General features: G+C 30.9%; 1 protein-coding gene and 1 non-coding gene across 2 annotated transcripts; both read right to left on the bottom strand.

The window, feature by feature from the left end:
- Positions 1-2584: 2584 nt before the first annotated feature.
- MDAR1 (monodehydroascorbate reductase 1) lies at positions 2585-6207 on the bottom strand. Its single transcript, XM_028081356.2, has 10 exons — positions 6020-6207; positions 5571-5642; positions 4818-4869; positions 4476-4556; positions 4196-4314; positions 3903-4122; positions 3683-3801; positions 3470-3595; positions 3220-3360; positions 2585-3075 (listed from the first exon to the last, which is right to left on the bottom strand). The coding sequence occupies exons 1-10, from the start codon at positions 6065-6067 to the stop codon at positions 2752-2754; spliced, it is 1302 nt and encodes a 433-aa protein (XP_027937157.1). The 5' UTR covers positions 6068-6207; the 3' UTR covers positions 2585-2751.
- A 13707-nt stretch (positions 6208-19914) lies between these two features.
- On the bottom strand, positions 19915-20021 carry LOC114189298 (small nucleolar RNA R71). Its single transcript, XR_003605604.2, has one exon. It is a non-coding gene; the product is annotated as a small nucleolar RNA R71 (small nucleolar RNA).
- Between the last annotated feature and the right edge of the window lie 1091 nt (positions 20022-21112).

Genomic DNA, 21112 nt, shown 5'->3' with positions numbered 1-21112 from the left:
AGCACAATAACGAGTAAATGTGAATATCGTTTTGCCAAACCCTGAATGCCGTTTCCGTTGTTTTCCCTTTTTTCATATCAAGATAGTCATGGAATAAAATCTCATCCTTGTTTTAACATGAAGTGAATCGGTATAAGTTTTGATTCATGAATTCGGCAAATTAAGTTTTAATATGAATTCAGAGATATAGGGCACTTGAGATTCATGAAGATACAAAATAAGAGTAAAACTCTTGAGAATTGCGTGTGACTCATTTTATATGGTCGTAGTTTTGATTCAATGAACTCTCAAGGAAGGAAGATAAACAATTATTTTTTATGAGTAAGAATTAATGAACTCTCAAAGAAAGAAAATAAACAATTATTTCTATGATAAGAATATTATCATGCTTTAGTAATTTGTTTATGAATTTGTATAGTATGCATACAAGATTTAGAAAATTCACAATACAACTGGAATTAACATTATAATTACGTGGCATATGGATTATTATTTGTTCTCTTAAAATAATTGGATAGATTAAACATAAGTTACAAAGAAAGTCAAACATATGAAAAAATATGACCTTTGTTGAAGAGTAAACATTGAACGCATACATATGGTAGAGCCATTCTTGTTGTTCGTTAAAATGTTTTATGAAGCATTTAAAATGAAATGTCTTTTTAATTCTTGTTGTTGCGTTGTGAATTATATTTTACTCTTAATATCTCTTTTTAATGTAAGAAAAAATTATTATTTTTGCTTTGTTTAAACTCATCATCATTCACTTAAACAACACACATTCTTTTTCAAATGTAAAGCCTCTTTTTTTATAAGTTGTGTAACAAACATGTTTTCTTAATTAACATGATCCACGACCCAAAGTAGAAAAATGTTATTAAGTATGTATTATCTTCTGCAATTTTGTTAATCTGGGATGTCTTCATTGAATCATCATTGAAGAGATCGTTGATGAACATAGTGATGGATAGAAATAGTAAAGGCCATGTGATTCACAACTAATGCTAATTGTCTCATATTCAGTCATGTAAGGTGACATATTTTTTGTGAACGTGAGGATAATATAATGGGATTGGTTCAATCGAGCAATAGACAGTAAATTAAAGGGGCAATTAAGGACAAGAACAAAGTCAACAATAAGAGACACATGTAATGTGAAAAAAACATGAAAGCAATTTTCTAATTATGAACGTTAAACGAAAAAAATCAATCTAATGTGAACTTCTTCTTTTTTTATCTAGTTGAGCTAAATATTTTTTTGGAACCTTTGTATCTATTTAAAAGCAAATGTCACACATTAGAAATATGATAATATTAGAATTCAAATAGTAAAAGTTCAAAGTTTGGATGGGTGTTTATCACACTTATCAAGGAATGAAAAATGAACAATAAAAAGTAGTCAACATTATTATCCTAGTTAGTAAAAACAGATAAAAACATGAATGGTGTTTGAGGTAGTTAAAAAATTAAATAAAATAATGAAAAACATATATAAAAGCTAGCTACAATAAATATACATAAAGTATGGTTTAAAAAAGAAATAAGAAAAGCATTAATATTCTTGTTTCATATATAACGTAATTGATTATAGAAAATATATCTTTTGGTTAATGAGATCTCATTATAAGCCAAGAAAGACCTTAGTTATTCATGCATGAAATTGTTACTAAAAGATTACAAGACACGAAGAAAAAATACGAAGTACTTTATAATGATAGACTTACGAAAAAATAATGTTTATTTTTATGAGATGATAGTCATATTTGTTAATAAGTTCTCATTCTAAGGTTTTTGGTAAATGTAAAAGTTTTTTCTTAGATGATGTCTTTTCATAATAGTTTTCTTTTCAAGATTTTTAGACAATTTTAATATGAGTGGTTGATTTTCTGAAACTGAACTCTAATATCTTTATACCTTAAATTATCACATTATTTTTCAATTATTGAACAACTTTTTTTAATTTAGATTTTGATTTCTTATTCATCTCTTTATTTTGGTCTCTATCTTATTATTTATTTTTTTATCCTTATTTTTATTACTTACTTTTATTTAATTTAAACAAGCTATCTTATTTTCTAAAAAGCGAACAACGAAACATGTTTATAATCTTATAGCTTGAGGGGACCGCTGCTACATTCACATTCAATACTTAATTGCGAATTGCTCGAAAAATAAATAAATAAACAATTGTAACAACCATGTTTGCGCCCTGCTTGATCAGAAGACACTTAGCTGTTGAAACCGGCCAAACCGTTATTGCATCGTGACCATTAAAATATGGCGAGTGGTTCTAAACAACGATTATTGGTGACGGGTAATTGAAAGGGGGAGAATTTTGTCACCCAAAATATTCTTTTTGAATTGGGAATATGACAAATACTCCTCCGATGAGAATGAATGAGACAACTAGGCAGCAATCGTTCATGGAAATCAGTTTTACATGCAAATATTTTTTAGAATCTTGCGCTAAACATAAAATCCAGCACTTCATGTAAGTCTTATTTCTCTACGTTAATGTTTTGTGACTTGAACTGCAAATAGCTACTGGTTATCAAGTGTGGAAAGCGTATGCAGAACCAGAAAGTTGCAAGAGAAAAGAAATAGATACGGTAAACCATATCCCTTGCAATCACATTTCAAACAAAAAAACACAAGAAAAAAGTTCCCGAAATACATGATCAAAGATAAACCGAAGCTAGTTCAAATACAATCTATGCAAATCACCAAGCACCGTTTCCTTGCTAACACCAATTATATTTTACTAGCAAAGGAGAGGCCTTCCTTAGCAAGCTGGTCTATATCCGCAACCGGAGGCTGGACCCTAGCAACTTTAGCAATAGCACTGTTTTCTTCAGGAGTTCCACTCTCCAGAAACGCCCCCACAACTTTCCCATCTTTAATCCAGTATGACCCAAACTTAGGCTTTGCTGACGTTGGTTTGTTGTCTCCAAATAGCACAGTGTCACCAACATTGTCGCCATAGAATTGCCATGATAAATCAAATGCACGGGAATAGAAGTATGGAAGGTAATCATACTCCTCAACAGTTTTTCCATCCTCAGCTGCCTTGATGGCCTACATAAAACACGTTATCACAGAGTGAGAAACAGGACAGCAAGCATATATCTACTAAATAGGTTAAAGGAACCATTTAATGCTTTCAATACAGGATGTCAGGATCGAGAGGGCATGGGGCAATGATTTTGAGAAGCGTCTTACCTTCACCGCCTGTTCAGCTGATTTGCGAGAATGATCAACGTGTTCAACTCTCCTCAATTCACCGTATAATTTCAAGGGGAAAGTAGCAACATCACCAACAGCGTATACATCGGAAAGATTAGTTTTGAAGAAGGAATCGGTCTGCAACCAAAAACAAATGATGTTATTGATATTGATAACAAGGATCACTGTTCACTTAGGATAACATTTTAGACACTGTCAACACGTCTCTGGATATGCTATCACTCACCTTGATTCCACCCTTATCCTCTTCAACCTGCCCTTTGAATAAAGCTGTTTGTGGCCTTCCTCCAACGCCAACAACAACAATATCAGCTTCCAGGACTCGGCCATCCTTTAGTTTGACTTCTTTTACCTGAATGGTTGATGAGTTACGCTAGGTTTAATTACGAACTTTATAATGCTATCCCACGACAGGATTCGAGAATACAAGCAGCCATACCTCTCCATCGGAATTAGAAGTGAATCCAACTGCAACAGTTCCTTTAATAATATTGACGCCCTTATTTGCGTAATACCCCTCATAGAATTCAGCTATATCGGCAGTAAAAAGTCGTGGCACTGCAACATCAAATGACGGTGTTAGTTCATATATATATAGGAATACTACCCATGCGGGTAACACATGTGAGTGGGTTGTGTAAAAAGAAACATCCACTTACTACACCAAGGCTCCGGGTAGACCATGGTAACATCAATGTTGTTGAGTTTCAACACTGCACTAAGCTCCAGACCAATGTATCCTCCCCCAACAACCACAGCTTTCCCATTCTTCTTTGCTTTGATTGCCTCGTACAATTTGTCAGCGTCGTCAATCTCTCTCAAATAAAAGATGTTTTTCGCATCAGCTCCTTCCACACCAAAATCTGTCAGCCTTATAACCTGGCAAATATTAACATTAGTACGAGGCGAACGAGGACAATGCAACATCTCTACTATCTACTAGCATCCTTACTGTTGAGCCAGTTGCAATAATCAAAGTCTGATAACTGAATGTTTCTCCTGAGGCACTGATCAGTGATTTTGCAGCAAGGTCTGCCTTAACTATTTCAGTACTAAGAATTAACTCTATCCCTGCAATCATCAAAACAATTTGTAACATTGTATTAGAAAACTGTTAACATCCAATCTTCCATCTACTTTCCCTTTCACTTGATATATGGTCAACTATTGATTCCTAACACCAGTGAGTTACAAGGCTGAACTAAAATAATGTGGGTAAAAGCCAAAGTCACCTTTCTCTGTGTACCACTCAGGAAGCAACCTTTCTCCTCCACTTCCAACACAGACATGGAACCCAGGAAGTCTAGCAGGGGCTGCAAAATCAAATTGTGACATCAAGGTAATACTCATGAGACTATGAAGGCCAGCTGATATTTAAATTTAATAGAGAATTCCACAGAGATGAAAAGTCCAGGATAAACAACAGACATAGCCTCGATTAAACTCAACCCAACAATATATTTTAAGAGATACAATTAATAGAAAACTAATACAACATTTTAGCTACGAATATTAAACCTATAAATGGATTGAGAAAAATAGAGATGTACGTAATAATAGCACTACAAACTTACACTCTGGAAAAAGGTAAGCCTTGCTCAGAGCAGGACGTTCATAAGGTGCTACCTGTGCGAACATAAACAATACATAAGGGAATATGAATCAAAAAATAATTGCAACAGGTTCAATGGTTAAAAATGTTTTAAACAAAATTTTACAAGAATAATCTATGGAGACCATTAGCGGAGATACTCCAGAGAATATGCATGAAGTTTGCTTTACCATTTTGGCCATTGGAAAGTTGCAACCAGAAACCATTTTTATTCGAATATTCAATTATATTAATTATAAGATGTATAGTTCAAGATTGTAAATTGCTACTTATTTGAGTTAGATCCATTATTATTATTAGAATCACACGATTCACTATTCGAGTGACAGCTCGATATGATTTGACTATCCAAGGATTCATATCATTTGAAGATTCTACTATACATGGATGTATCAGAGTAATTACATATCATTGGTATGAATTGCACAATTCAATGTTTTTCCTTTTTATTTTATTTTTACCATTTAAAGAAATTAAAAAAAAATACATTTTTTTGAAACGTTTAATTTTAATTCATCGGAAGACATCGCATAGGCATTACTCATTCAATGTTGGGCTGTTTCATTGCTCTATTTTCAATCTTCTAAAACAGAGGCTTCACATAATCAGTTATGATTATTGAACTTGATTCATGAACTATGAAATGAACTACTAAGATTTTGCGAAAATAGAAGACAGACAACACAGTTTAAAAGTCTATAAATAAGCTATATACCGCTTCCTTGGATATGATAGCCAATTCCCCTGGTTTAACTCCCTGTTTGGCAAACTCCCTCGCCGCATAACCCTGCGATTTCGAAAACTAATTAGCAACAGTATCCATCCACACATCAAGACAAGACAAAAATCAAAGAGTCTTCACAATGATATGCGTTTTCGTATTCTGGAATCGCACAATCCAAGCTCACAACATTCAAGAGCTAACGGAAGCCACTGGAAATGCGATCGACCTATTCGCATTCGTAACCGGATTCTGAAACTTAATTATTTGATTCCACTACTAAACTCAAACGGATCAAGAAGAACACGGAGATAAACTTAAATTACAGTAGATTTTCGAGATCAGTGCATTTCAAAGCGAATCGAAGAAAGTAAAAACCGATAGAGTGGAAACACGATGTAACGGTGAACAAAACGAAGATGAAAAGAGAGAGAGGAACTAACAGCGGCAACTCCTCCACCGACGATGATGTATTTGAAGGTCTTTGCCATTGAAGTGAAATGAGAAACGATGGAAGCTCGGTTGAGTGTATGCGAAGATAGGCACTGGTAATGAAAAGATGAACGGTCTAATTGCGATTCGTCAGATCCTTTTATTAGGTCTTGGAGGTTATTTTGGGAAACGCATATTGTGAATGTGAAAGGAATCTCGCTGGCGTGGCAGGTTCGTTGACCACTCACAAGTACCGGCATGACCACGCTGGCTTTATCAACATTTTCTATTAAAATTACAAAATTCCTTGTTTTAAAAACCAACATAGGATATGATATTATAACAAAATCTTAAAATAAAAAAAATACAAATAAATATTATTACCGTCAATTTATTCTGAGAATGTTAGTTGAATAATAATGATTGAAAAGTTAATAAATGATTATAACTTAGAAACACAAAGTCATAGTTTATACTTCAATTATGTTTGTTCCAATATGTAGTGTCAATGTATTAATATTTAATCTCTTCGTTGTCAAAATCGAAATTCATATACACCGAGATAAAATGATTGAAAGAATTATAGGAATTTGTTTTCTTCTTAAAATGATTCTTAGACAACCATCACACCAATGAGAAGAAGAGAAAGAAAAATAAGTAGAAGTATGATGCTGCAATATAATAGAGATAAATGATATTAACAGCATCAGTGAAATATAATTATCAGGATATTCCATGTTGAAAAACATGATTATATCCTTCTTCTTTTTTTATATAATAACTATATCAATCTAATTATGTAATTGAAGGTAGAACATGTGCATACAAAATAATGTTTAAATTACTAGAATAATATTTTTTTTTCCTTTCTTGTTTTTATGGATATACTCTCAATAGATATATTTAATTATGATAATTCAATTATTATTTTTGTTTTGAAAGTATATACAAGGTAAATTTAAAATTTATAGTATATAGGTGCAAATCACCTACTACAAATCGATTTTGTAAATTTGGATTAGGTTTAGAGTTTACTTCCTAACATAATATCAAAGTCATGAATTATAGTCTATTATGGCAAAGTTTATTATTTATTGGACCTATTGTTTCACTTGTTATCAAACTATTATTGAACCACCTAATAATGTCTAATATAAAGTTTCAAATGTATATGCATTGGTGTGAATGAGTGTATTGAAAATTACACATATCGATTATAAATAAGACTAATTTCTGATATATAAACGAGTACAAATCTCACCTTATAAATTGTCGGTTTTGTAAGATTGAATTAGAGTTAAAGACTACTTCTTAACAACAATCTTCAAGTACTTATTTTTAAAAGTATATTATATATCTTAGTTATTAAAATATAAATATAAAACTATCATAAATTCTAATTGTTAATCTTTATTTTATTATTTGAACTAAATGTTTAAGTGATGTATGAACTCATTGTTTAAAATTTATTTATGTCATCTTGTTATTTTATTGATTTAGCATTTGAGTGTCTTTTGTTCTTCATTCGTTATCCTTTACTTTCATTCATCATTCATTATCATTCAAGCGGAGAAGAAGATAACTCAAGTGAAAAATTTTATTTGAGTGAAATAACCCTCTTTAATGAATGTCGCTCAATTTTGGAATACTCAAGTATTAACCATGAGTTTTCAAGTATAGAAATGGGTGTTTGAGAGAGAAAGAAAACTCACCACATTCAAGAAAAAGGATAAATACAATGAGAAAATTCACTACTTTGAATTTGAAAATCTCAAAATAATATTCATGAAGAAAAGAAACTGGCCTCTTGAAGACCCACAGCACTTGGAAATTTTGTTTCCGAATTTCGATTTCAATTCATGAATTATATTACAAATGGGAGAATACATATAATTTATTACTATTTTTTTTTTAAAACCAACCTTTTAGAAACTAGAATGTCTTGAAATTTTATTTTAAAAAAAAATATTTACAATTTTACTTACAAGAAAATTAGAGAAAATATTAAATATTTTTTATATTTTCTTTTAGTTTTCTTTACATTCTTCTTGTTATTCTCCTTCATATTTTTCATTTATCTTTAAATTTTACTTTTTTCGCCTTTGTTAAGTTCTTGTAATAGCACAGCTTGACAAAAATGTCTATTACCGACAACTTGTCCATATATATTTTGATTAGATAGAACATGGTCAAAAATCGTATTTTTATTAAATAACATATGAATAAATGTGTTTGACAAATAAGAAAATGCATTAGGCATCTCAAAGTGTTTATACTGATAAAGGAATTGAATACTATTTATGTTTCTTCTAAGTTTTAATACTTGTACTATTTTTTCCTTTTATGCCCTTAACTATGCCTAATATGACTCTTCTTTCTTATCATGAAATCCATCGTGGAATGGCGCGTTATCACGTCCAGATTCATAAGTGTCGCACAAAAGCAAATATTTTAATAATTAAAATTCATTAGCACATCTGGCCTTTTAAAATTCAACATTTATGGACCATTAAAATTGACCATTATAAAAAATAATTAACGTTGGATTTGGAATGAATAATCCGTAATATCATGTCATTAGTTAAGATTTTAACTTATATAATTCTTTTTTTAATTCTTTTTAAAGTATGAACCAAACATTTTCATTTCTCTTACAATGTGATTGATTGCTTCTATTTTTTTCCCCCAAACAAATGTTTCGTTATTAGAATGCCTTTCATCCATCCTGACACCTTAATTATATTAAGTAAACATGATCGAATTGAAGTCGAAAAGGTTTCAACCACTAGTTGCTCTTCAAAGGTGACAACAAGAAAACCCTAAATTTGTACATTAAATCTTCACAAAAATCTTAATTTGGTTCTGAAATATTATTCCTCGTACTCCTGCTTGACAAGTTTGGATCTATAACAAGTGTGAAAAGTGTTAAAAGGATGGAAAAATCTATAACTTTTATGTAATATTTAGCTATTATTTATCAAATCCAAAACCTATTATATCACATGAACTAACAAAAATAAAATAATATTTTTTTAACATTCATTGTTTAAATATTATATCAATACTTTAGATTTCAGCTTACTATATATAAAGGTTAATAATGTCTTTAGTCGTTGAATTTTAATCCTAAATTAAAATTTATTCTTGTATAAAACTTTTTTTATAAAATTTTGACTTAGTTTCCAAACTTAACAAATAATAAATATAATTATTTTAATCCAAACATTAATTTTTTTTAATTACTTTTTTTGTTCCTATTTTTGTTCTAAAGTGTTAAATTGGTTCTCAAATTTTGTTAAATTTCAATTTAGTCTCAATTTTTTAAAAATTGATGCAATTTAGTCCCTTTAGTCAAAATTTTTAAAACAAATCAATGATTTTTTATCAAAATTAGCATTATGATTATGTTAATTATATTCATAAAGCAAATCATCATATTAACAACGTCAATTTTAATGAAAAATCTTTGATTCGTTTCAATAAATTTAACAAAAAAGACCACATTACATCAATTTTTTAAAAATTAGGACTAAATTGATACTTAACAAAATTAGATGACCAATTTGATATTTATGAACAAAAACAAAGAACAAAATAATTAATTAAACATTCCTTTTTAAATGTCAAACACGATATTACCAACTAAACAATCTGACAATAAAATTTGTGTAAAATAATTATTATTATTTGTTTGTTTTTGTAATCATCGATTATCGATTACTTTTTTATATATATAATCTTCTTTTTGAAGATCTCTTTTTCTGTTATCTACCTTTTAGTTATTTTTTAATTTAATTGGATTAATTATAGATGGATTTTAATTAGTTGATATAAAAATTAAAAGAATAATAAAATATAGTTAAAATTATGTTTAACAGTAAAATTTAAATAAATTAATAAATTAATTAACATAAAAATTAAAAAATAATAAAATTTCAATAATCAATAGTGTAAAAACTATATTATTAAAGAAAAAAATTGAAATAAATGTTTTCAATAATTAAATACTACATTCTTTATAATGAAATGTTTTTGATAAAAGAAATTCGAAATAAATGTTTTCCTATAATATAGCATTTTTATAAATGCTTTCTTCTTCAGATCTTTTTGTTTATTATTCAACTTTTAGTTATTTTTTAATTTGATTGATCAATTAAATATAGATTTTAATTAATAAATACATAAATAAAAATATCATTAATTGAAAATGATTAAAATCGTATATTAATTTAAAATTATTTTTTTATAATTAAAATTATATTTAACAATAAATCTTAAATAAATTAATTAATTAGCACAAATTTAAAAGAAATAATAAATTTTCAATAATTAATAGTGAAAATATTCTTAAAAGAAAATTTGAAATAAATATTTTTTATGATAAAAATTATTTAAAAAAAAATTTAGAATGACTGAATGAATTAATTAATATAAAAGTTTAAAAAATAATAATTTCCTATAACAATGATAAATATTTTATATTATAAAAGAAAGAAAATTTAAAATAATTTTTTTCTATAATTAAATGTTATATGTTATATTTTTTACAAATAATATTTTCTATAATTAAAATTTGGAATAAACATTTTTTAATAGTAAAGCATTTATATCAATGCTATATTCTTTTTGAAGAATTTTGTTCTATTGTTCACATTTTAAATATTTTTAATTTGATGGATTTTTTATCATGGATTTTTTATGAAATTATATGTTAATAATTAAAATTTGTATTATCAACGAACTTATTTGTCGTTAATTAAAATTTTAACATTCATCAGTAAAATCCATCAACAATAAAATTTACCGGCATATTTATTTCAGTTAATAAAATTTTATCGTTAATTACAACATCTTTTGTAGTCGACGGATGATGACCTATAATTATAGAAAAGTTAAAATAATACACTCAAAATTTATATACTTAATAATTATCACTAATATAACAAAAATAAACAATTGGATCATTAGTAGGGATGACAAAAATAATCATGTCATCTCGTATCCGTGGATAAAATTCGCTACAAGTAGTGAATGGATACTTTAAACAGGTACATGCAGATAATGTGTAACGGATAATTTAGTATGCACTTATAAACGATCAGGTGTGGATATCATACTACCGATACTCGTAGGTATCAATTATCCGTAAAAAATTAAACTAAAATTTAATTTAAATTTTTTTAAGTTAAATTAATTAAAAATAAAATATAATTTATATTTAAGTTAATTTACATTTTTTTTTGTAATTTCGTCATTTCATTTTAAAAAATTATACATTTTTTAATATTTGTGGGTATCCATGGATACTGACGAGTTTTCAAAAATCTGCAAGTGTTTTTTAAACAGGTATCTGATATGTAACAAGTGGGCAACAAGTTGGATTTTCTATTGTAAGTTGGATAGTAAATAGGCATTATTCGTCCCGAACCTGACCTGTTGTCATCCGTAATTATTCACATCATGATTCATAATAGGTGAAGACATTCAATTTATGTTGTATTTGTCTTCACATGTATCTTCCTTTTTATCATTTAAAAAAATAAATCTATTCTTTTATTCTTCAAAAGTATACATATTTAAAAACATGTTCAAAACTAGATAATAAACTATCAAAATATAATTAAATATCGAGGGATATAATTATTAAAAGGAAAATTTGTGATAATCAAATCTCAATTAAAAATGAGTTATGAAAAATACATAATATAAAACTTAACTTTTTCTTTTATGTTCATAAAAAAAATATTTTTTTAATCTATCAAATGATACATGGTGACATAGATAAAACTTTTTGTACTAACTTATAAACATATGTAGGTATCTTCCTACGTTTTTAAAAACATGGTTTTATTAAGTCATAAGACTCTTCATTTTGAATATGGAAATGACCATAAGGAATGGAGGTTCACATTTAAACAAATAAGGAGTGACCGTAATCCTACATATGAAAATGGAGGTTATAAACTTAACATGATCATGACGAATGTTAGACACAAGTGTAACTATAATGTTACTCAATGTTTCGTTGGTGATTGTGTGTTAGAGGTGGTTGGGTCTGCACACGTGGTTGGAAAATGGCTAGAGAAGATTCACTTATATTACTCAAATGGGGTGTAAATCTGCCCTTTTGGTGTGGGTGGTTGTTTGGAAGGAGGATTGTCACTTGGTGAGGCATAGGTACGAATTATTCTTCGGGATTTCATACTCCTTAGGGTTGCTTAGAGGATCAAGATCATAGAAAATCATCTTTGTCTAAATCTTTTTCAAATTTGTGGGCACAAAAACGTGCATTTGTCCATGTTATTAATAATGTGTGTGATATTCATTTATCCCAATTATCTTATCCTTATATAAAGGAATATATGGTCTTTAAACAAATTTCTAAAGAAATTTATCTTATTGGTTTGGAGGAGTGCAAAAATCACTTGCAAGAGCGTATTTTGTTAATAAAAAGGGACAAATTGCTTATAAATTTAAACCTTTGTAACAAACTTGATGTGACTTGAAAACATTTGGGTCAACGGAAGACAACTCCACTTGGCAAAGGATTTATAAATTTGCTTTTTCTTCTTTAGAAGACATGCGAAAAGTTTTGGCAATTGGAACTTGAAATTTATCTCCTGCATTCTTAGTGTTTTTTCTTCGATAAAAGATTACAAGGTTACAACAATTAGATTTAACTCATAGTAGTTAAGAGACAACTTTTAATTCATTGTCATTTAAGGAAGGTCATTTTGCAAAGGAATTGAACATAACCTCTATATGAGCTATATACGTGATGAGATTGAAGATTTCATTACTGAAGAGGATAATGAGCCAGTTCAAATTACAATGAAATATGTATGGGTAGGCCAAAAAAAATTAATAATAATCATCCAAAACAAGGATTTTTAAAAATTAAAGACCTTTCTTTGAATTTTTAATATGTTGATAAGTTTGTCATTTTTTTGGTATATGGAGTTCTATGAAATGATTTTTGTGAAGAAAATCATAAGTTAATTATTATCCACCCATATTTTTACTTAGTTATTTTGTTTTATCTATATATACGATGTAATTTTATCATGAATTTGATGTAATTCTCTAATATTATTATTTTTAAATAAAATTTTCATAAAATATCAATAACGCCTAACATAAATTTATTTAGATAAAATAAATAAAAATAAAAGAAAATTAGATTCTCATATACTTTACATATTATTAAAAAACAATTTCATTGAGATTCCACATATAATATTTTGGTATAAAATTATGTTGAAATATATCTAAAAATTAGAATATCTAATTATCATTCTAAAAGTAATTATGAATTTGAACGAGCATTTGTCTTTACAAAAAGGAAGTAGTTATCAATATATCCTGTCTTTACAAAGAAGGGAGTAGTTATCAATATGTCCCGAACTGCATTAGATTAATTCAAAAGTAATTATTAAAATACATGACTTATATGTTTTTCATACGAAAATTATAATAACTACGTTTTTATAAAATTAAAAAGACATTTATTTATAAAATTTAAACATATTAATTTATTATATATATATATATATTACATATTTTTATTTATATAATAGTTTCCAAACTTTAAATATATTTTAAATGAAAAAAATACTAAATCTGTAGTTAAAAAAATAATAATATTACTATTTCAATTTTCTTTAAATCATCATATTACACTATTAAAAAATTAATATAAATAATTTAAAAATAATTAAAATGATAGAGTGGATAAAAAATGGATCAAATATTATTATCCATAAAGTAAACCACATAATTATTTTTCACTTTTTCTTACTGTTATTCTTCATGGCAGTCAACTCTGCATCATTTCATCCATTTCTTCCGTTCCGTCGCCACTGATTTGAAAGGAATGAAAATGACATTCAAAATGGTAAATTTTATTGACGTCAGCCGTGATGTTAATTGTATACACCTGTATTGACAACAATAAGTCCCAACAACTTTCTGGAACATAATATAAATGTAAACAGTAGTTATTAATGAGTCCATATCGCTGTAGATCATTGAAAAAATTTCAATTTACATTATTTTTCATCATGTCATACATTTTTTTTTTAAGTTTTCGGTTTTATTTGAATGTAACAATCTTATAAAACTCATTTATATTTTTTTTTTACATTTTACTATAAATATACTTTTAAAAAAAATAAAAAATATTAAAATGTAGACTTTTGTCTGATAAAAATTTTGTCATGAAATATAAACTTAAAGTTGCAAGTATAGTTTACAGGTAAAAACAAGTTTCTTTATCATGATTACTTCCAAAAATATTTCTAAGATACAATATTTTAATTGAAAAAATATTTTAGTGTTTTCTTTTTTCCTTTTAAAATTCTTTGTCATGAAACTTTTTAAATATATTTTTAGTTTATAAATTAAAAATTTATCTTTATTCTAAGTTTTGATATAATTTAATTTTAAATTTAAAAATAATAAATATAGTTGACACGTTTTAATTTAAATGTTAATCTAAAATATTATTTATGAAAAAATATTAAATTAAAAAGATTATATATTTATTATTTTTTCAAATTTTGAGTGAAAATATAAAAATTTGAAACATGAAATTTTAGCATCTAAGTTTAGAAAGTAGAAGTGTATTTAACCAAGTTTTTTCATATCAATTGTCAAAGGATCCATCAAGTTATAATTTTTTACTTTTTGTTTATTTTTATTATTTGGATAAAAGCAAGTTAATGACTGATGTTATCTTTCAGACATTAGTTTAGAAAGCTAAAAAAGATACATATAGATCACAAATTCACTCACATAAATTATGTATAGATTTTGTAATAAGTATTGCAACCACTGTACTCGGTGGGTGGTTGAAGGAAGAGCCTTGTATTATGTTTCAGAGGAGAAATTTACTGTTGTATGATGAATATTTTATATTAATTAGAAATAAATTTAATTTACATTATACAAATGAGTTTAAATACTATTTTATAAATTGGTTGGGTCAAATATTGACTCATTTGTTGAATTACGTAATTAATATCAGATGATTAGAGATTAAGTACAGGAGGAGACAAAGTAGTCTATGATATTTGTCAACATCTCAATAAAAAAAAAATGGGATCATTCACTTCTTTGGTTTCGTTATATCCATCAGCAAACAAAACATACCTATCCACATCCTTTCTTTTATTTTTTTGTTAATAATGCATTATTGTAAGTGTTTAATGAATATTTAATACTTATTGAATGTTTATTTAGAGTATTTAGTTGTTTTCATATAACTCTTTATATTAACATTGCATATGATAGACTTTCAAAAGTTATTTTATATTTTCAAAACACCTTCGAATATGCTACAAAATGTAACCAAAAAGATAGAAAGAAAAACAATCAAAATAGAAACCAATCCCCAAATTATTTTTCTTTTACTCTAAATTTTTTCCTGCACAATTTTTTAACTTTGGAATACCACTAACAAAATGGTGTCGGAGTTGTAGATCCTTGTAAAAAAAAAAAAATCAATTTCAAGAATGATGACCACACATAACACTTTAATATTTTATAGCAATATCCAAGTTGTTTTATTTGAAGGAAAAAAACTATTGTTTTTAACTATGAAAATGAAAACTTTGTCTCGCTCTTCACATGTCTCAAAGTTCATAGTATTACTACAAGAATAAGCAAATTAACTTTTGTTTCGGATATAGGAACCTAACACATATCTAAAATACTCAATTTGTCTATTTTCTCCTCAATGTAGTTTCTCCCTTGCGGTCTCTTTTCTTTCTCTTCCATTCGGCTGTCTAGAGGATCAGGGCACTTGTGGATAAGGCTATGATATTTAAGTCAGTTCAAGTCCATTTGGGTGAATGCAATTAATGCTGTAATAAATGCGAAATAAAAGTCTCTACCAACTTACCTTCTCCTATTTATAGTTTTTCATATGGACATGTGATTAGGGTTTTCTTAATCATGGTCCAATTGCTTTTTAAAGTTGATTACTGACTTGTTTTACTTTTAATCTAAGTTTTACCTTTTAGTCCATCCGGCTAACCGATCGACCATGTTGTTATCCCTTTATAGTTAGACCAGAATGGCAAATCAGGGCCTATGTTCGTCGACACTTACATTGAGAAGGGTCTCAGTGTGATTTTAAATTACATATGGCCGACCGGTCGTAGTGGGCGGCCTTCGAACGCTTATCCTCAGGCCGCTCGGTTGTGAGCTCCCTAAAATCACTCCGAAGAAATTGCCACATCAACAACCCACTGGATTATCCGCCTGTAGCAGACGGCCTTCGACCGCTTATTCTTGGACCGCCTAATTGAGGGTATGGCTGAAAATGTTAATAGGTCATACGGTACAACTCTATCAATTGGAGAAGCTTTCATTCATTTCAAATTTTATTTCCACAAAAAGAGAGTATCTTAATATAAAGACTAACAACATACTATTCAATCATTTTAAGAGACAAATAATAGTGTAAATAGGAAATAATAACTTTTTAAAGTTAAAAGACATATAAGCATGAATTCTTAAAGTTGAATACAAGACAAACCACATGATTTTTTTTAGTAAATATCATAAATTTGCACCCAGAAATTGTTGTTTAAAAATATGGCTCAGACGTACTATGCAAAAAACATTTCTCACTGATTAAAATGCTTACACAATAGTTAGGCAACTATAACATATCATGTTGTCATGATATCAAAAGACTATTATTTTCATTTCACTTAAAAGCAAAGTAAATTAGTCATGCAAATTACTTATACTTGGCTCCACCAGTGCAGGAAGGGCCTTTGGCAGCGATTGTTTTTAATATTCTGCACCAATTCGGGAACCGAAGCATATTGGGGCGAGGCCAAAAGAACATAGCTTTTGGCCTCGGTTAAGAACCGAAGCCATAGAGGCCCCTTCTGCCTCGGTTAAATGGAACCCGAGGCCATAGAACCCGACCTTTTGGCCTCGGTTTTGGGTTCCACCCGAAGCCATATGGGCTCCTTCAGAAGCCCCTCCTGCCCCTTCGAAGTGATCGTTAACCCGTAGCTAAGAACATCCTCCTCCTCCTCCCCGGGATCGGAGCCCTTGGGGACGCGGAACGAGAAGAAGTAGTGCGAATCATCGACTTTCACGGTGGTCTCATCCTTCGCCAGAGGCCATTGGATCTCTTCGGCGACGCGCGCGTACACGGCGACGGCGTTGTTTCCCTACCGGAGGCGGATGACGGAAAAATCACCGCACGCAAGCTCGACGCTGTAGTCCTTATCGACGAGGTTGAGGATCGCACCGGGGATGCAGAGGAGGACCTCCTCGGTGGCCTCAGGCGGCGCGGAGGGGGAGCCAGCAGCTGAGGCATCCTCGGAAAAGAGGTTTTGAACGAGGTCGTTGTAGTCAATGGAGGGGTAGAGTGGGATTTGCGAAGAGGATGAGGGATTGGTATTGAGGAGAGGCGAAGGAGCATTGGGGTTAGAATCGATTACCTGAGGATAGAGAGAATTTCTTTGATTAGGGTTTTGAGAAGCCATTAACGAAGAGTGAACTCAGTTGCAGTAATGGAGTTTTGAGTTTTGAAAGCACGAGAGAGAGAGAGAGCGCGAGAGAGAGACGCGAAATGGTGGCTGGAGGAGGAGGTCGCGTGGTGGTTGCACTGGCCGAAGGACGTCGACGGTGGCCAGAGGGTGTGGTGCAGCGGAGAGAGGCAGCGGAGAGAGAGAGAGTTGCAGAGGCTGGCACAGGGAGGAAGAAGAGGGTTCGCGATTTTCGAACCCTAAATAAACCCTATGGCTTCGATTGTTAGAAGAACCGAAGCCATTGACCCCTTTTTGCACCGGTTTGCCTTGGACCGAGGCCTATACCCTGACTTCTGATAAGTGCCAAAATTTAGTAAAGATTCATAACAAACCCTGGCACTTATACTTTAAATTTGTGTTCATTTCATATTGATTCTCCCTAAATCTAAGTTTCAATCACATGCTTCCAAGTTTTGATTTAAAGAAATCATTTGATCCTATTTTGTGTGTTTTTCAGGAAAGATTAAAGAGAACTCAAGAAGAGTGAAGGAGAAAGTAAGAAATAGAGAAAATAGGGAAGGAATGTTGTTAACTTCGCTCAAAACCAAAGCATTCTCGCCTAAGCCAAAGCCACTACCGCCATTCTCGCTTAAGCGACGCAGAATCTCGCTTAAGCGAGAGTTCGTGCAGTGGAAACCCTCTCTTGCCGCCATACTCGCCCAAGCGAGTTCAGATGCTGCCAATCTCGCCTAAGCGAGATCCTTTCTTCAGCTTGAAGTACTCTTGCTTGCTTAAGCGAGATGTTGGCTTCAGCACATCTCGCCCAAGCGAGAGGCTTTCTTTAGGATGAAGAATGTTGTCTCGCTCAAGCGAGACTTTAGTAGCCCAAGCGAGAGTTCGGGCTGTATATATATTTTGGAGGTTCAGAACTGCAAATCAGCTTGGAATTTTTGGAGAAGAAGACGTCCGTGCTGCAGAGCTGCTACCAGGAGCATTACAGTCTCTCATTTTCTTCTTCTTCTTCTTCTTAGCTCATAGGATTTTGTTGGCTACCATGAGTGGCTAATCTTCTCCTTTGGGATTGAATGTAATCTACTCGAACTTGGATGTAATCTGGTGATATTTATATATAGCATTTCTGTTTTACTCAGTATTGGTATTATTGTTTTGCTCTTAATGCTTACTTCTATCTGATCAATAGATGTTTTGATTTTGATTTTTAGATCTGACCGGAAAGTATTTCTGAAAATCTGATTTGAACAATGATACTTGATATACTGTGATGCTAGGAATAGATCTCAATATATCAATTGCTTTTAACACTCGACCGTAATGCTGGATAGTTTGTTGAATATGTGAGGAATCAATATTCAGGAAACTAATCTTATGAATTTTATACGCGAGGGATCGGTATAAATGATTTTTGAGTGTGCATCAATATTGGTATTTTCATATGTTATATATTATATTCATCCAGATTACAGACAAGGGAGATAAATGAAATTCAATCCCAGTTTCTTTTACTGTATTTTTCTAAACTTTTCCGCTTTTACTGTATTAATTTTATGCAAAAGTCAATGTCAAATCAAATTTAAAATCTTTGTATATATATGCTGATTGAGATAATTAATTATTTTAACTGAATTCGTTCTTCGTGGGTTCGACACTCTTACTTCAAATCATTATACTACAGTTGACTTTTGGTACGCTTGCCAAGAGATTCAACAAGTATTTTTGGCGCCGTTGCCGGGGAACGGTGTTCTTTTGAAATTTCTAGTTATCTCATCCAGCTTTGTATATATTTTTCTTTATTAGATAGCTTATTAAATTTTTCCTTTGTATTAATCCTTGCTTGAGCTGTTTGATTTATGCTCTTAAGAGGTCAGGTTCCGGAAGATCGATTAGCATTTGACCCGGAGATAGAAAAGACAGCTAGAAGGAACAGAGGCAAAAGCAAAAAGAAGCAAGGAAAGACAAGGGAAGAATCTTCCAGTACTTCCATCACACCTCAATCAGAAAACATGGAGAATCAAAGACCAGCTCCAGCCAGGAAGACACTTGGAGATTATGCTATGCAACAAGGGCCGAGATATTTTTCTAGCATAGCAATACCATCCACCACTAAAACTCTGGAGATGAAGCCAGCTTTCCTCAGCTTGATCAGTTCTCATCAATTCACTGGAATGGATAATGAAGATCCATACACTCATCTCTCTACATTCTATGAATTGATAGGAACCATGGGCTTTCAAGAAGGAGATCTTGAGCATGTATACATGCAGTTGTTTCCTTTTTCTTTGGCAGGTAAAGCAAAGGAATGGCTTAAGTCACATCCAAATCAGAGTTTGAACAGTTGGAAGGATGTTGAGGAGAAATTCTTGAACAGATTCTTTCCACCATCTCGTTACATCAAAGCCAAAGCTGATATTTCGACGTTTAGGCAAGGACCAGATGAGCCATTCTGTGAAGCTTGGGAGCGGTTCAATTCCTTATTGAGGAAATGCCCAAATCACGGATTTGAGGATATTGCTCAGTTGAACATATTCTGTAATGGTCTGAGGCCTGACACCAAGATGATATTAGATGCAGCAGCAGGTGGAACAATGATGAGTGTAGATGCGGAGCAAGCAACAAGAATCATTGAGGCATTAGCATCCACAGATCATCAAGCTCAGCATAATAGGCAAACTGTTCAGAGGAAGGGAGTGCTTGATCTTAGTACTACAGATGCGATCTTAGCTCAGAATAAGATTCTGACTCAACAGATTGAAGCACTGACGAAGCAAATGTCTACCAGAGCAGTTGCAAGTTGTGCAATCTTCTCCCAGTCAACAACTCATGAGATGTGACTTCTGTGGAGGAGATCATCCAAATGGTCATTGTTCTTATCAAAGTAGCTCACAAGGAGAAGTTCAATATGTGAGCAACCAAGGAAGACCAGGAAATTTCTCCAACAATAACAACTTTTCACAGGGATGGAGAAACAATCCAAATCAGAATTTTGGATGGAAGCAAGATGCTGGTCCTTCAAACAGACAACCTCCTTATCAACAACAGCAACAACATTATCCTTCGGTGCATGATAGAACATCTAAATTGGAGGATACTTTAGAAAAGTTTATGCAAGCTTCTTTGACCAATCAGAAGAATACAGAAGCTTCAATCAGAAATCTTGAAGTACAAGTTGGACAGTTGGCTAAGCAATTATCATATCAGCAAGTAGGTCAATTTTCAGCCAACATGCAGACTAATCCGAAGGAGCACTGTAATTCAATTACTACCAGAATTGGTAAGATTGTGGGAAGAGGGATTGGAGACAACCTGGTTGCAGAGGAGGTGTTGGAGGAACCAGAGAGAGAGAAAGAAAAAAATGAGTGTGAGGGAGAGGAAGAAAAAAATAAAAGAGAGTTTGTAAATAGAAGAGAAGAAAAAGAAGAAAAAAATAAAAATAAGGAGAAAAAGAGGGAGAAGGGTGAGAAACAGGTACCCCAGTTGAAAAACCTTCCATACCCTCAAAACCCTTCCAAAAAGGACAAAGAGAGGCAGTTTGCAAGGTTCATGGATATTTTCAAACGACTGCAGATTAATATTCCTTTTTTGGATGCTATG

This window comes from Vigna unguiculata, chromosome 7 (genome assembly GCF_037176805.1).
Source record: "Vigna unguiculata cultivar grain cowpea cultivar isolate G323 ecotype 2 chromosome 7, ASM3717680v1, whole genome shotgun sequence".
Lineage (NCBI taxonomy): Eukaryota > Viridiplantae > Streptophyta > Magnoliopsida > Fabales > Fabaceae > Vigna > Vigna unguiculata.
This window is presented reverse-complemented; position numbering and strand designations above follow the sequence as displayed.

Coding starts and splice junctions, on each gene's coding strand:
- MDAR1 (XM_028081356.2), bottom strand. CDS start 6,067: ATGGCAAAGACCTTCAAATACATCATCGTCGGTGGAGGAGTTGCCGCT. Junction 4,315..4,475: donor TGAGTGGTACACAGAGAAAG/GTGACTTTGGCT, acceptor TGATGATTGCAG/GGATAGAGTTAATTCTTAGT. Junction 3,596..3,682: donor CTTCTAATTCCGATGGAGAG/GTATGGCTGCTT, acceptor TCAACCATTCAG/GTAAAAGAAGTCAAACTAAA.